Source organism: Dendropsophus ebraccatus, chromosome 14 (assembly GCF_027789765.1).
Source record: "Dendropsophus ebraccatus isolate aDenEbr1 chromosome 14, aDenEbr1.pat, whole genome shotgun sequence".
NCBI classification, from domain to species: domain Eukaryota; kingdom Metazoa; phylum Chordata; class Amphibia; order Anura; family Hylidae; genus Dendropsophus; species Dendropsophus ebraccatus.
In genome coordinates, this window is record NC_091467.1 from 77,570,131 (window position 1) to 77,587,474 (window position 17,344).

Here is a 17,344-nt window from a genome sequence, read left to right on the forward strand (position 1 = left end):
CCTAAAGGCCCGTCACATGGAGCGATCAGTAGTCTGACAGTGATCAGCTGAGGACGGGCAAGCACCTGATCGGGTCTTTAGAGTAAGCTTCAAAATGTCACCGACTGCACATCTGCGTATACAGGGAACTGACCGCTCAGATGTATATACTGGGATACGTATGTATCTGTGCCTAGTACACAGCGGTAATCTGGCATCCTGCTCTCCAGCTGCTGTGTTCAGGCCCGGCCTCCTCCCGAGAGTGATTGACAGCCTGAAGATGCCGCAGCAGCTGTGTATTAGGCAAGAACGTCCCATATGCACAGTATATGCCTCATTCATATCCGTGCTGTTAGTCTCCACAAATACTATAAGAAACGTTCGTGCAGCCGGTTCTCAGTACATTCTCACTGCTCGGCACTCGCCCGCAGAGGCCGTGGTCAAGAAATCATAAGTAAGAGGACCCCAAGGTTGTAACTGCTAGGTATCCGAACAATGAACATTGTGAAGTTTACTCGTTTATTAAAAACTTTACATAGAAAATAAAAGTTACAAAACATTAAACAAGAACAGTCCGATGAGGAGGGAGGTATGGCGGCTGATGGAAGAAAGCAGCGGAGATCAGGGCCTGGTGGGCCTCATACCTGGAGGTGGGGGACCTGGTGAGAAAGTAGAGTGTTTAAGAATACAGTACAGTAGCCCCGAGCGCCAGGTCCTCGGCATAAACAGGCCACAACCTAGTGTCTCTCAGACTTTATATTGGTTGGTATGGGCTTACACAAGCATTTGAATATAGCCTACCTCGCATACCAGGAGGCGGTGGTCTCATGCCCGGTGGTGGCATTCCCATAGGGCCTCCCCTACCTGGGGGCATCCCCATTGGTGGACCCATAGGTGGTCTCATTCCTGGAGGGGGTCCCATCATGCCTGCAGTGAGAGACGAAAGAGTGAAGCATATGGTTTGGAGAAAGTCAGACATGACGGGCGATAAAAGATGGAGGAGATCTCAGTGTAATCCTGCTAGACGTTTCCATCACAATCATCAGACCGAGGATTTTCATCATTGATCCCAACAAGAGGATGCAGTGTGGCGGCTCTGTACCTGGTGGGGGCGCTCCTCTGCCCATCGGTGGTGGGGGGCCTCCTCGGCCTCCTGCAGCATACTGTGTTGGGGCGCCGGCTATACTGGATGTGGCGGCGGCAGCTGCAGCGGCGACGTTACCGCGACTTTGTGGCGTCATTACCTGTAACAGATGGCAGAGTTTCCAGTGAGGTCAGACCAAGATATGTATGGACCAAACCAGGGAAGGGGAACCTCTAGTGCTCCAGGCATGATGGGAATTGTAGTTCTCAACAGCTGGAGCCCCAGAGGTTCCTCTTCCCTGGTGTGAGCCGTCACAACCCCCACACACACATCCCCCCCCCCCCCAACCACCAGAGGTTCTCAGTCACAGATAGACCTTACCTGTTGGGATGGACCTCCGACACCTCTCACCGGTCCAGCTAAGCCAGCAGGTGCCTGTGGCATGGGGGCACCAGCAGGAACACCTCTGCCAGCTGCACGGCCAACGCCTGGTCCTCCAGCTGCTCCAGCCAATGGCACCCTGGCAATACCAGTCTAGATAGAGGAGTATATGGTTAGTATTCAGCTGTATACCGCATATCATACTGGCTGTATACAGGCACATCAGGGCTTACGTCTTTGGGCGGAGGCCCCTCCACAGTCATGGACACCAGGTTCTCACCACGGAGCAGAACCAGACCCAGCACCCTCTTCTCCTCCCGTTCTGGCTGTTTGGAATTCTTAGGCCTGAGACGAGAAGGATGGCGGATTATAGGGGGGATCCAGAGACGAGAAGGAGAGCGGTTTATGGGGGGGATCCAGATAAGGATAGCAGATTATGGGGGGCTCCAGAGGCGAGAAGGAGAGTGGTTAATGGGGAGGGGAATCCAGAGAGAAGGATGGTGGGTTATGGGGGTACAGGGATAATGATAATGTTTTACGGGGATAAAGTGATGGAGTCTCAGCGGCCGGCGGCTTGCGCCAACTTACTTGATCTTCCTGAACTCATCGCAGTCGCAGAGAATGAGGTTCATGTGTTTGTCAAAAGCTTTAAAGGTTCCTATGAAGATGCGTCCGTCCTGCAGAATGCAGCGCATCCTATAGTCTATGTGCTGCAGCATCTTACTGCTTTTCCCCACCGTCTGAAAAAAAAAAACACCGTATCATGGAGCGGATTACTCCACCATTTGGGTCCCCAGCAGTCCCACTGCCCCACACACTGGGCCCCGGCCACCACCCTGCCCCACACACTGGGCCCCGGCCACCACCCTGGGCCCCGGCCACCACCCTGCCCCACACACTGGGCCTCGGCCACCACCCTGCCCCACACACTGGGCCCCATGCCCGGCTGCCGCCTCACCTAACCAGAGAACCAAGGATAAGGAACTCTGACTGTCACCAGTCCCTTCCCCCCCCCCCCCCCCCATGTATAATGGCCGGTGTGTGTGCGGTCACCAGTCCCCTACTGTATAATGGCCGGTGTGTGTGCGGTCACCAGTCCCCCTGTATAATGGCCGGTGTGTGTGCGGTCACCAGTCCCCTCCTGTATAATGGCCGGTGTGTGTGCGGTCACCAGTCCCCTCCCCTCCTGTATAATGGCCGGTGTGTGTGCGGTCACCAGTCCCCCCCCCTCCTGTATAATGGCCGGTGTGTGTGCGGTCACCAGTCCCCTCCTGTATAATGGCCGGTGTGTGTGCGGTCACCAGTCCCTCCTCCTGTATAATGGCCGGTGTGTGTGCGGTCACCAGTCCCCCCCCCCTCCTGTATAATGGCCGGTGTGTGTGCGGTCACCAGTCCCCCTGTATAATGGCCGGTGTGTGTGCGGTCACCAGTCCTCCTGTATAATGGCCGGTGTGTGTGCGGTCACCAGTCCCCCCCCCCTCCTGTATAATGGCCGGTGTGTGTGCGGTCACCAGTCCCCCTGTATAATGGCCGGTGTGTGTGCGGTCACCAGTCCTCCTGTATAATGGCCGGTGTGTGTGCGGTCACCAGTCCCCCCCCTCCTGTATAATGGCCGGTGTGTGTGCGGTCAACAGTCCCCCCCCCCCCCCCACCTGTATAATGGCCGGTGTGTGTGCGGTCACCAGTCCCCCCCTCCTGTATAATGGCCGGTGTGTGTGCGGTCACCAGTCCTCCCCTGTATAATGGCCGGTGTGTGTGCGGTCACCAGTCCCCTCCTGTATAATGGCCGGTGTGTGTGCGGTCACCAGTCCCCCCCCCTCCTGTATAATGGCCGGTGTGTGTGCGGTCACCAGTCCCCCCCCTCCCCTCCTGTATAATGGCCGGTGTGTGTGCGGTCACCAGTCCCCTCCTGTATAATGGCCGGTGTGTGTGCGGTCACCAGTCCCCCTCCTGTATAATGGCCGGTGTGTGTGCGGTCACCAGTCCCCCCTCCTGTATAATGGCCGGTGTGTGTGCGGTCACCAGTCCTCCTGTATAATGGCCGGTGTGTGTGCGGTCACCAGTCCCCCCCTGTATAATGGCCGGTGTGTGTGCGGTCACCAGTCCTCCTGTATAATGGCCGGTGTGTGTGCGGTCACCAGTCCCCTCCTGTATAATGGCCGGTGTGTGTGCGGTCACCAATCCTCCTGTATAATGGCCGGTGTGTGTGCGGTCACCAGTCCTCTCCTGTATAATGGCCGGTGTGTGTGCGGTCACCAGTCCTCTCCTGTATAATGGCCGGTGTGTGTGCGGTCACCAGTCCTCCTGTATAATGGCCGGTGTGTGTGCGGTCACCAGTCCTCCTGTATAATGGCCGGTGTGTGTGCGGTCACCAGTCCCCCCCCCTCCTGTATAATGGCCGGTGTGTGTGCGGTCACCAGTCCCCCCCCCCCTCCTGTATAATGGCCGGTGTGTGTGCGGTCACCAGTCCCCTCCTGTATAATGGCCGGTGTGTGTGCGGTCACCAGTCCCCCTGTATAATGGCCGGTGTGTGTGCGGTCACCAGTCCCCCCCCCTCCTGTATAATGGCCGGTGTGTGTGCGGTCACCAGTCCCCTCCTGTATAATGGCCGGTGTGTGTGCGGTCACCAGTCCCCTCCTGTATAATGGCCGGTGTGTGTGCGGTCACCAGTCCTCCTGTATAATGGCCGGTGTGTGTGCGGTCACCAGTCCTCCTGTATAATGGCCGGTGTGTGTGCGGTCACCAGTCCTCCTGTATAATGGCCGGTGTGTGTGCGGTCACCAGTCCTCCTGTATAATGGCCGGTGTGTGTGCGGTCACCAGTCCTCCTGTATAATGGCCGGTGTGTGTGCGGTCACCAGTCCCCTCCTGTATAATGGCCGGTGTGTGTGCGGTCACCAGTCCTCCCCTGTATAATGGCCGATGTGTGTGCGGTCACCAGTCCCCCCCTGTATAATGGCCGGTGTGTGTGCGGTCACCAGTCCCCCCCCCTCCTGTATAATGGCCGGTGTGTGTGCGGTCACCAGTCCCCTCCTGTATAATGGCCGGTATGTGTGCGGTCACCAGTCCTCCTGTATAATGGCTGGTGTGTGTGCGGTCACCAGTCCTCCTCCTCCTGTATAATGGCCGGTGTGTGCGGTCACCAGTCCCCCCTCCTGTATAATGGCCGGTGTGTGTGCGGTCACCAGTCCCCCTGTATAATGGCCGGTGTGTGCGGTCACCAGTCCCCCCTCCTGTATAATGGCCGGTGTGTGTGCGGTCACCAGTCCCCCTGTATAATGGCCGGTGTGTGTGCGGTCACCAGTCCCCCCCCTCCTCACCAGTCCCCCCCTCCTGTATAATGGCCGGTGTGTGTGCGGTCACCAGTCCTCCTGTATAATGGCCGGTGTGTGTGCGGTCACCAGTCCTCCTGTATAATGGCCGGTGTGTGTGCGGTCACCAGCCCCCCTGTATAATGGCCGGTGTGTGTGCGGTCACCAGTCCCCTCCTGTATAATGGCCGGTGTGTGTGCGGTCACCAGTCCTCCTGTATAATGGCCGGTGTGTGTGCGGTCACCAGTCCTCCTCTCCTGTATAATGGCCGGTGTGTGTGCGGTCACCAGTCCCCCCCTCCTGTATAATGGCCGGTGTGTGTGCGGTCACCAGTCCCCCCCTCCTGTATAATGGCCGGTGTGTGTGCGGTCACCAGTCCCCCTGTATAATGGCCGGTGTGTGTGCGGTCACCAGTCCTCCTGTATAATGGCCGGTGTGTGTGCGGTCACCAGTCCTCCTGTATAATGGCCGGTGTGTGTGCGGTCACCAGTCCCCTCTCCTGTATAATGGCCGGTGTGTGTGCGGTCACCAGTCCCCCCCTGTATAATGGCCGGTGTGTGTGCGGTCACCAGTCCCCTCCTGTATAATGGCCGGTGTGCGTGCGGTCACCAGTCCCCCCTCCTCCTGTATAATGGCCGGTGTGTGTGCGGTCACCAGTCCCCCTGTATAATGGCCGGTGTGTGTGCGGTCACCAGTCCTCCTGTATAATGGCCGGTGTGTGTGCGGTCACCAGCCCCCCTGTATAATGGCCGGTGTGTGTGCGGTCACCAGTCCCTCCTGTATAATGGCCGGTGTGTGTGCGGTCACCAGTCCCCCCTCCCCTCCTGTATAATGGCCGGTGTGCGTGCGGTCACCAGTCCCCCCTCCTCCTGTATAATGGCCGGGTGTGTGTGCGGTCACCAGTCCTCCTGTATAATGGCCGGTGTGTGTGCGGTCACCAGTCCCCTCCTGTATAATGGCCGGTGTGTGTGCGGTCACCAGTCCCCTCCTGTATAATGGCCGGTGTGTGTGCGGTCACCAGTCCCCTCCTGTATAATGGCCGGTGTGTGTGCAGTCACCTCTCCTGTATAATGGCCGGTGTGTGTGCGGTCACCAGTCACCTCTCCTGTATAATGGCCGGTGTGTGTGCGGTCACCAGTCCCCCTGTATAATGGCCGGTGTGTGTGCGGTCACCAGTCCCCCCCCTGTATAATGGCCGGTCTGTGTGCGGTCACCAGTCCCCCCCCCTCCTGTATAATGGCCGGTCTGTGTACGGTCACCAGTCCCCCCCCCTCCTGTATAATGGCCGGTGTGTGCGCGGTCACCAGTCCCCCTGTATAATGGCCGGTGTGTGTGCGGTCACCAGTCCCCTCCTGTATAATGGCCGGTGTGTGTGCGGTCACCAGTCCCCTCCTGTATAATGGCCGGTGTGTGTGCGGTCACCAGTCCCCCCTCCTGTATAATGGCCGGTGTGTGTGCGGTCACCAGTCCCCCCCCTCCTGTATAATGGCCGGTGTGTGTGCGGTCACCAGTCCCCCCCCTCCTGTATAATGGCCGGTGTGTGTGCGGTCACCAGTCCCTTCCCCCCCCCCCCCCATGTATAATGGCCGGTGTGCGTGCGGTCACCAGTCCCCTCCTGTATAATGGCCGGTGTGCGTGCGGTCACCAGTCCCCCCTGTATAATGGCCGGTGTGTGTGCGGTCACCAGTCCCCCTGTATAATGGCCGGTGTGTGTGCGGTCACCAGTCCCCCTGTATAATGGCCGGTGTGTGTGCCGTCACCAGTCCCCCCCCCCCCCCCTCCTGTATAATGGCCGGTGTGTGTGCGGTCACCAGTCCCCCCTGTATAATGGCCGGTGTGTGTGCGGTCACCAGTCCCCTCCTGTATAATGGCCGGTGTGTGTGCGGTCACCAGTCCCCCCCCTCCTGTATAATGGCCGGTGTGTGTGCGGTCAACAGTCCCCCCCCCCCCCCCCTGTTATAATGGCCGGTGTGTGTGCGGTCACCAGTCCCCCCCTCCTGTATAATGGCCGGTGTGTGTGCGGTCACCAGTCCTCCCTGTATAATGGCCGGTGTGTGTGCGGTCACCAGTCCCCTCCTGTATAATGGCCGGTGTGTGTGCGGTCACCAGTCCCCTCCTGTATAATGGCCGGTGTGTGTGCGGTCACCAGTCCCCCTCCTGTATAATGGCCGGTGTGTGTGCGGTCACCAGTCCTCCTGTATAATGGCCGGTGTGTGTGCGGTCACCAGTCCCCCCTCCTGTATAATGGCCGGTGTGTGTGCGGTCACCAGTCCTCCTGTATAATGGCCGGTGTGTGTGCGGTCACCAGTCCCCTCCTGTATAATGGCCGGTGTGTGTGCGGTCACCAATCCTCCTGTATAATGGCCGGTGTGTGTGCGGTCACCAGTCCTCTCCTGTATAATGGCCGGTGTGTGTGCGGTCACCAGTCCTCTCTGTATTAATGGCCGGTGTGTGTGCGGTCACCAGTCCTCCTGTATAATGGCCGGTGTGTGTGCGGTCACCAGTCCCCCTGTATAATGGCGGTGTTGTGTGTGCGGTCCACCAGTCCCCCTCCTGTTATAATGGCCGGTGTGTGTGCGGTCACCAGTCTCCCTGTATAATGGCGGTGTGTGTGCGGTCACCAGTCCCCCCCCCTATCCTGTATAATGGCCGGTGTGTGTGCGGTCACCAGTCCCCTCCTGTATAATGGCCGGTGTGTGTGCGGTCACCAGTCCCCCTGTATAATGGCCGGTGTGTGTGCGGTCACCAGTCCCCCCCCCTCCTGTATAATGGCCGGTGTTGTGTGCGGTCACAGTCCCCCTGTATAATGGCCGGTGTGTGTGCGGTCACCAGTCCCCCCCCCCTCCTGTATAATGGCGGGTGTGTGTGCGGTCACCAGTCCCCTCTGTATAATGGCCGGTGTGTGTGCGGTCACAGTCCCCTCCTGTATAACGGCGGTGTGTGTGCGGTCACCAGTCCTCCTGTATAATGGCCGGTGTGTGTGCGGTCACCAGTCCTCCTGTATAATGGCCGGTCGTGTGTGCGGTCACCAGTCCCCTCCTGTATAATGGCCGGTGTGTGTGTGCGGTCACCAGTCCCCCCTTGTATAATGGCCGGTGTGTCGTGCGGTCACCAGTCCCCTCCTGTATAATGGCCGGTATGTATGCGGTCACCAGTCCTCCTGTATAATGGCTGGTGTGTGTGCGGTCACCAGTCCTCCTCCTCCTGTATAATGGCCGGTGTGTGTGCGGGTCACCAGTCCCCCCTCCTGTATAATGGCCGGTGTGTGTGCGGTCACCAGTCCCCCTGTATAATGGCCGGTGTGTGCGGTCACCAGTCCCCCCTCCTGTATAATGGCCGGTGTGTGTGCGGTCACCAGTCCCCCTGTATAATGGCCGGTGTGTGTGCGGTCACCAGTCCCCCCCCCCCCCCCCTCCTGTATAATGGCCGGTGTGTGTGCGGTCACCAGTCCCCTCCTGTATAATGGCCGGTGTGTGTGCGGTCACCAGTCCCTCCCTGTATAATGGCCGGTGTGTGTGCGGTCACCAGTCCTCCTGTATAATGGCCGGTGTGTGTGCGGTCACCAGCCCCCCTGTATAATGGCCGGTGTGTGTGCGGTCACCAGTCCCCTCCTGTATAATGGCCGGTGTGTGTGCGGTCACCAGTCCTCTCCTGTATAATGGCCGGTGTGTGTGCGGTCACCAGTCCTCCTGTATAATGGCCGGTGTGTGTGCGGTCACAAGTCCCCCCCTGTATAATGGCCGGTGTGTGTGCGGTCACCAGTCCCCTCCTGTATAATGGCCGGTGTGCGTGCGGTCACCAGTCCCCCCTCCTCCTGTATAATGGCCGGTGTGTGTGCGGTCACCAGTCCCCCTGTATAATGGCCGGTGTGTGTGCGGTCACCAGTCCCCTCCTGTATAATGGCCGGTGTGCGTGCGGTCACCAGTCCCCCCTCCTCCTGTATAATGGCCGGTGTGTGTGCGGTCACCAGCCCCCCTGTATAATGGCCGGTGTGTGTGCGGTCACCAGTCCCTCCTGTATAATGGCCGGTGTGTGTGCGGTCACCAGTCCCCCCTCCCCTCCTGTATAATGGCCGGTGTGCGTGCGGTCACCAGTCCCCCCTCCTCCTGTATAATGGCCGGTGTGTGTGCGGTCACCAGTCCTCCTGTATAATGGCCGGTGTGTGTGCGGTCACCAGTCCCCTCCTGTATAATGGCCGGTGTGTGTGCGGTCACCAGTCCCCTCCTGTATAATGGCCGGTGTGTGTGCGGTCACCAGTCCCCTCCTGTATAATGGCCGGTGTGTGTGCAGTCACCTCTCCTGTATAATGGCCGGTGTGTGTGCGGTCACCAGTCACCTCTCCTGTATAATGGCCGGTGTGTGTGCGGTCACCAGTCCCTCCTGTATAATGGCCGGTCTGTGTACGGTCACCAGTCCCCCCCCCCTCCTGTATAATGGCCGGTGTGTGCGCGGTCACCAGTCCCCCTGTATAATGGCCGGATTTGGTGTGCGGTCACCAGTCCCCCTCCTGATAATGGCCCGGTGTGTGTGCGGTCACCAGTCCCCCTCCTGTATAATGGCCAGGTGTGTGTGCGGTCACACAGTCCCCTCACTGTATAATGGCCGGTGGGTGTGTGCGGTCACCAGTCCCCCCCCTCCTGTATAATGGCCGGGTGTGTGGCGGGCACCAGTCCCTTCCCCCTACACCCCCCCCCATGTATAATGGCCGGTGGTGCGTGCGGTCACCAGGTCCCCCCCCCTCCTGTATAATGGCCGGTGTGTGTGCAGGTCACCAGGTCCCTTACCCCCCCCCCCCCCATGTATAATGGCCGGTAGTGTGTGCTGGTCCACCAGTCCCCCCCCCCCTCCTGTATAATGGTCACGGGTGTGTGTGCGGCACCAAGTCCCTTTCCCCGCGCCCACCCCATGTATAATAATCGGCGGTGTGTTGTGCGGTCACCCAAGTCCCCCCCCCCTCCTGTAAATGGCCGGTGTGTGTGCGGTCACCAGTCCCCTCCTGTATAAATGGCCGGTGTGTGCGGTCACCAGTCCCCCCCTGTATAATGGCCGGTAGTGTGTGCGGTCACCAGTCCCCTCCCCCTGTATAATGGCCGTGTGTGGTGCGGTCACCAGTCACCCCTGTATAAGGCCGGTGTGTGTGCGGGTCACCAGTCCCCCCCCTCCTGTATAATGGCCGGTGTGTGTGCGGTCACCAGTCCCCCCCCACTCCTGTATAATGGCCGGTGTGTGTGCGGTCACCAGTCCTCCCCTGTATAATGGCCGGTGTGTGTGCGGTCACCAGTCCCTCCTCCTGTATAATGGCCGGTGTGTGTGCGGTCACCAGTCCCCCCCTGTATAATGGCCGGTGTGTGTGTGCGGTCACCAGTCCCCCCCTGTATAATGGCCGGTGTGTGTGCGGTCACCAGTCCCCCTCCTGTATAATGGCCGGTGTGTGTGCGGTCACCAGTCCCCCCCTGTATAATGGCCGGTGTGTGTGCGGTCACCAGTCCCCTCCCCCCTGTATAATGGCCGGTGTGTGTGCGGTCACCAGTCCCCCTGTATAATGGCCGGTGTGTGTGCGGTCACCAGTCCCCTCCTGTATAATGGCCAGTGTGTGTGCGGTCACCAGTCCTCCCTGTATAATGGCCGGTGTGCGTGCGGTCACCAGTCCCCTCCTGTATAATGGCCAGTGTGTGTGCGGTCACCAGTCCTCCCTGTATAATGGCCGGTGTGTGTGCGGTCACCAGTCCCTCCTGTATAATGGCCGGTGTGTGTGCGGTCACCAGTCCCCCCCCCCCCTGTATAATGGCCGGTGTGTGTGCGGTCACCAGTCCTCCTGTATAATGGCCGGTGTGTGTGCGGTCACCAGTCCCTCCTGTATAATGGCCGGTGTGTGTGCGGTCACCAGTCCCCCCTCCTGTATAATGGCCGGTGTGTGTGCGGTCACCAGTCCTCCCCTGTATAATGGCCGGTGTGTGTGCGGTCACCAGTCCCTCCTCCTGTATAATGGCCGGTGTGTGTGCGGTCACCAGTCCCCCCCCCTGTATAATGGCCGGTGTGTGTGTGCGGTCACCAGTCCCCCCCTGTATAATGGCCGGTGTGTGTGCGGTCACCAGTCCCCTCCCCTCCTGTATAATGGCCGGTGTGTGTGCGGTCACCAGTCCCCTCCCCTCCTGTATAATGGCCGGTGTGTGTGCGGTCACCAGTCCCCCCTCCTGTATAATGGCCGGTGTGTGTGCGGTCACCAGTCCCCTCCTGTATAATGGCCGGTGTGTGTGCGGTCACCAGTCCCCTCCTGTATAATGGCCGGTGTGTGTGCGGTCACCAGTCCCCCCCTCCTGTATAATGGCCGGTGTGTGTGCGGTCACCAGTCACCTCTCCTGTATAATGGCCGGTGTGTGTGCGGTCACCAGTCCCCCTGTATAATGGCCGGTGTGTGTGCGGTCACCAGTCCCCCTGTATAATGGCCTGTGTGTGTGCGGTCACCAGTCACCTCTCCTGTATAATGGCCGGTGTGTGTGCGGTCACCAGTCCCCCCCCCCCTCCTGTATAATGGCCGGTGTGTGTGCGGTCACCAGTCCCCCCCTCCTGTATAATGGCCGGTGTGTGTGCGGTCACCAGTCACCTCTCCTGTATAATGGCCGGTGTGTGTGCGGTCACCAGTCCCCCTGTATAATGGCCTGTGTGTGTGCGGTCACCAGTCACCTCTCCTGTATAATGGCCGGTGTGTGTGCGGTCACCAGTCCCCCTGTATAATGGCCGGTGTGTGTGCGGTCACCAGTCCTCCCTGTATAATGGCCGGTGTGTGTGCGGTCACCAGTCCTCCTGTATAATGGCCGGTGTGTGTGCGGTCACCAGTCCTCCTGTATAATGGCCGGTGTGTGTGCGGTCACCAGTCACCTCCCCCCTGTATAATGGCCGGTGTGTGTGCGGTCACCAGTCCCCCTGTATAATGGCCGGTGTGTGTGCGGTCACCAGTCCCCCCCCCCCCTCCTGTATAATGGCCGGTGTGTGTGCGGTCACCAGTCCCCCCTCCTGTATAATGGCCGGTGTGTGTGCGGTCACCAGTCCCCTCCTGTATAATGGCCGGTGTGTGTGCGGTCACCAGTCCCCTCCTGTATAATGGCCGGTGTGTGTGCGGTCACCAGTCCCCCCCTGTATAATGGCCGGTGTGTGTGCGGTCACCAGTCCCCTCCTGTATAATGGCCGGTGTGTGTGTGGTCACCAGTCCCCCCTGTATAATGGCCGGTGTGTGTGCGGTCACCAGTCCCCCTGTATAATGGCCGGTGTGTGTGCGGTCACCAGTCCCCCCCCTCCTGTATAATGGCCGGTGTGTGTGCGGTCACCAGTCCCTCCCCCCCTGTATAATGGCCGGTGTGTGTGCGGTCACCAGTCCCCCCTGTATAATGGCCGGTGTGTGTGCGGTCACCAGTCCCTCCCCCCCTGTATAATGGCCGGTGTGTGTGCGGTCACCAGTCCCCCTGTATAATGGCCGGTGTGTGTGCGGTCACCAGTCCCCCCTGTATAATGGCCGGTGTGTGTGCGGTCACCAGTCCCCCCTCCTGTATAATGGCCGGTGTGTGTGCGGTCACCAGTCCCCCCCCCTCCTGTATAATGGCCGGTGTTGTGTGCGGTCACCAGTCCCCCCCTGTATAATGGCCGGTGTGTGTGCGGTCACCAGTCCCCCCTCCTGTATAATGGCCGGTGTGTGTGCGGTCACCAGCCCCCCTGTATAATGGCCGGTGTGTGTGCGGTCACCAGTCCCCTCCTGTATAATGGCCGGTGTGTGTGCGGTCACCAGTCCTCCTCTCCTGTATAATGGCCGGTGTGTGTGCGGTCACCAGGTCCTCCTCTCCTGTATAATGGCCGGTGTGTGTGCGGTCACCAGTCCCCCCCCTCCTGTATAATGGCCGGTGTGTGTGCGGTCACCAGTCCCCTCCTGTATAATGGCCGGTGTGTGTGCGGTCACCAGTCCTCCTGTATAATGGCCGGTGTGTGTGCGGTCACCAGTCCCCTCCCCCCCTGTATAATGGCCGGTGTGTGTGCGGTCACCAGTCCCTCCCCTCCTGTATAATGGCCGGTGTGTGTGCGGTCACCAGTCCCTCCCCTCCTGTATAATGGCCGGTGTGTGTGCGGTCACCAGTCCTCCTGTATAATGGCCGGTGTGTGTGCGGTCACCAGTCCCCCTGTATAATGGCCGGTGTGTGTGCGGTCACCAGTCCCCCCCCCCTCCTGTATAATGGCCGGTGTGTGTGCGGTCACCAGTCCCCCTGTATAATGGCCGGTGTGTGTGCGGTCACCAGTCCCCCTGTATAATGGCCGGTGTGTGTGCGGTCACCAGTCCCCCTGTATAATGGCCGGTGTGTGCGGTCACCAGTCCCCCCCTCCTGTATAATGGCCGGTGTGTGCGGTCACCAGTCCCCCCCCTCCTATATAATGGCCGGTGTGTGTGCGGTCACCAGTCCCCCCCCCTGTATAATGGCCGGTGTGTGTGCGGTCACCAGTCCCCCCCCCTGTATAATGGCCGGTGTGTGTGCGGTCACCAGCCCCCTCCTGTATAATGGCCGGTGTGTGTGCGGTCACCAGTCCCCCCCTGTATAATGGCCGGTGTGTGTGCGGTCACCAGTCCCCCCCCCCTGTATAATGGCCGGTGTGTGTGCGGTCACCAGTCCCCCCCCTCCTATATAATGGCCGGTGTGTGTGCGGTCACCAGTCCCCCCCCCTGTATAATGGCCGGTGTGTGTGCGGTCACCAGTCCTCCTGTATAATGGCCGGTGTGTGTGCGGTCACCAGTCCCCTCCTGTATAATGGCCGGTGTGTGTGCGGTCACCAGTCCCTCCTGTATAATGGCCGGTGTGTGTGCGGTCACCAGTCCCCCCCCCTGTATAATGGCCGGTGTGTGTGCGGTCACCAGTCCTCCTGTATAATGGCCGGTGTGTGTGCGGTCACCAGTCCCCTCCTGTATAATGGCCGGTGTGTGTGCGGTCACCAGTCCCTCCTGTATAATGGCCGGTGTGTGTGCGGTCACCAGTCCCCCCCCCCCTCCTGTATAATGGCCGGTGTGTGTGCGGTCACCAGTCCCCCCTCCTGTATAATGGCCGGTGTGTGTGCGGTCACCAGTCCCCCCTCCTGTATAATGGCCGGTGTGTGTGCGGTCACCAGTCCCCCCTCCTGTATAATGGCCGGTGTGTGTGCGGTCACCAGTCCCCCCCCCCTGTATAATGGCCGGTGTGTGTGCGGTCACCAGTCCCCCTGTATAATGGCCGGTGTGTGGGGTCTCCCGCCTCCCTCCTGTATAATGGCCGGTGTGTGTGCGGTCACCAGTCCCCTCCTGTATAATGGCCGGTGTGTGTGCGGTCACCAGTCCCCTCCTGTATAATGGCCGGTGTGTGCGGTCACCAGTCCTCCTGTATAATGGCCGGTGTGTGTGCGGTCACCAGTCCTCCTGTATAATGGCCGGTGTGTGTGCGGTCACCAGTCCTCCTGTATAATGGCCGGTGTGTGTGCGGTCACCAGTCCCCCCCCCCTGTATAATGGCCGGTGTGTGTGCGGTCACCAGTCCTCCTGTATAATGGCCGGTGTGTGTGCGGTCACCAGTCCTCCTGTATAATGGCCGGTTGTGTGTGCGGTCACCAGTCCCCCCCCCCTGTATAATGGCCGGTGTGTGTGCGGTCACCAGTCCTCCTGTATAATGGCCGGTGTGTGTGCGGTCACCAGTCCCCCTCCCCCCCTGTATAATGGCCGGTGTGTGTGCGGTCACCAGTCCCCCCCCTCCTGTATAATGGCCGGTGTGTGTGCGGTCACCAGTCCCCTCCCCCCCTGTATAATGGCCGGTGTGTGTGCGGTCACCAGTCCCCCTGTATAATGGCCGGTGTGTGTGCGGTCACCAGTCCGCCCCCCCTCCTGTATAATGGCCGGTGTGTGTGCGGTCACCAGTCCTCCTGTATAATGGCCGGTGTGTGTGCGGTCACCAGTCCCCTCCCCCCCTGTATAATGGCCGGTGTGTGTGCGGTCACCAGTCCCCCCCCCCCTGTATAATGGCCGGTGTGTGTGCGGTCACCAGTCCCCCTGTATAATGGCCGGTGTGTGTGCGGTCACCAGTCCTCCTGTATAATGGCCGGTGTGTGTGCGGTCACCAGTCCCCCCCTCCTATATAATGGCCGGTGTGTGTGCGGTCACCAGTCCCCTCCTGTATAATGGCCGGTGTGTGGGGTCTCCCGCCTCCCTCCGCAGGAGATACAGCCGCCCCTCCGCCGCCCTCCCCCGGTTACACCCGCCGGGCCCGCACTCACCATGGCTGACGCTCTGATGCAGCGGATTCGCCGCCGATAGGGAGAATGAAAAAAATTGCGCCAAGGAGACGCGCTCCAGCCGCTCTATATACCGGAAGTTGTGCCCTAACCGGAAGCCGCTCTTGGAAGAGACGAACCATAGAGAACGACTTCCGGGACAGCGCCACCTGCCGGCCGCCCGCTGTGTGGGAGGAGTCAGCAGCGGCGCCTGAGAAGAATGATTATCAGTGCGTGTGAGGTGATGGAGGCGGGAAAACCCGGCAGGATCGGGCGATCGGAGAGAACTGACGGAAATAACCGACAGGATCGGGCGATACGAAAGAACTGACTGGAAAAGTTTTAAAACTTTTTCTCATGAATTCAGCTGCTGACACATACACAGCTACTTACACTATATACAGTACATAGAGAACCATATATACTATATACAGTACATAGAGAACCATATATACTATATACAGTACATAGAGAACCATATATACTATATACAGCACCTAGAGAACCATATATACTATATACAGCACCTAGAGAACCATATATACTATATACAGCACATAGAGAACCATATATACTATATACAGCACCTAGAGAACCATATATACTATATACAGCACCTAGAGAACCTTATATACTATATACAGCAGCTAGAGAACCATATATACTATATACAGCACCTAGAGAACCTTATATACTATATACAGCACCTAGAGAACCTTATATACTATATACAGCAGCTAGAGAACCTTATATACTATATACAGCACCTAGAGAACCTTATATACTATTTACAGCAGCTAGAGAACCATATATACTATATACAGCACCTAGAGAACCATATATACTATATACAGCACCTAGAGAACCATATATACTATATACAGTACATAGAGAACCATATATACTATATACAGCACCTAGAGAACATTATATACTATATACAGCAGCTAGAGAACCATATATACTATATACAGCACCTAGAGAACCATATATACTATATACAGCACCTAGAGAACCATATATACTATATACAGTACATAGAGAACCATATATACTATATACAGTACATAGAGAACCATATATACTATATACAGTACATAGAGAACCATATATACTATATACAGCACCTAGAGAACCATATATACTATATACAGCACCTAGAGAACCTTATATACTATATACAGCACCTAGAGAACCATATATACTATATACAGCACCTAGAGAACCATATATACTATATACAGCACCTAGAGAACCATATATACTATATACAGCACCTAGAGAACCATATATACTATATACAGCACCTAGAGAACCATATATACTATATACAGCAGCTAGAGAACCATATATACTATATACAGTACCTAGAGAACCATATATACTATATACAGCACCTAGAGAACCATATATACTATATACAGCACCTAGAGAACCATATATACTATATACAGCAGCTAGAGAACCATATATACTATATACAGCACCTAGAGAACCATATATACTATATACAGCACCTAGAGAACCTTATATACTATATACAGCACCTAGAGAACCATATATACTATATACAGCACCTAGAGAACCATATATACTATATACAGCACCTAGAGAACCATATATACTATATACAGCACATAGAGAACCATATATACTATATACAGCACCTAGAGAACCATATATACTATATACAGCACCTAGAGAACCATATATACTATATACAGCACCTAGAGAACCATATATACTATATACAGGACCTAGAGAACCTTATATACTATATACAGCACCTAGAGAACCTTATATACTATATACAGCACATAGAGAACCATATATACTATATACAGCAGCTAGAGAACCATATATACTATATACAGCACCTAGAGAACCATATATACTATATACAGCACCTAGAGAACCATATATACTATATACAGCACCTAGAGAACCATATATACTATATACAGCACCTAGAGAACCATATATACTATATACAGCACCTAGAGAACCTTATATACTATATACAGCAGCTAGAGAACCATATATACTATATACAGCACCTAGAGAACCTTATATACTATATACAGTACATAGAGAACCATATATACTATATACAGCACCTAGAGAACCATATATACTATATACAGCACCTAGAGAACCATATATACTATATACAGCACCTAGAGAACCATATATACTATATACAGCACCTAGAGAACCATATATACTATATACAGCAGCTAGAGAACCATATATACTATATACAGCACCTAGAGAACCATATATACTATATACAGCACCTAGAGAACCTTATATACTATATAC

General features: G+C 56.9%; 1 protein-coding gene across 1 annotated transcript; it reads right to left on the minus strand.

Moving 5' to 3' along the window:
• Nucleotides 1–481: 481 nt before the first annotated feature.
• On the minus strand, nt 482–15,155 carry SNRPB (small nuclear ribonucleoprotein polypeptides B and B1). Its single transcript, XM_069951952.1, has 7 exons — nt 15,026–15,155; nt 2,033–2,184; nt 1,678–1,789; nt 1,445–1,597; nt 1,082–1,223; nt 781–906; nt 482–638 (listed from the first exon to the last, which is right to left on the minus strand). The coding sequence occupies exons 1-7, from the start codon at nt 15,026–15,028 to the stop codon at nt 601–603; spliced, it is 726 nt and encodes a 241-aa protein (XP_069808053.1). The 5' UTR covers nt 15,029–15,155; the 3' UTR covers nt 482–600.
• Nucleotides 15,156–17,344: the final 2,189 nt, after the last annotated feature.

Coding starts and splice junctions, on each gene's coding strand:
- SNRPB (XM_069951952.1), bottom strand. Junction 1,790..2,032: donor GATGAGTTCAGGAAGATCAA/GTAAGTTGGCGC, acceptor TTCTCGTCTCAG/GCCTAAGAATTCCAAACAGC. Junction 1,224..1,444: donor TCGGAGGTCCATCCCAACAG/GTAAGGTCTATC, acceptor CATCTGTTACAG/GTAATGACGCCACAAAGTCG.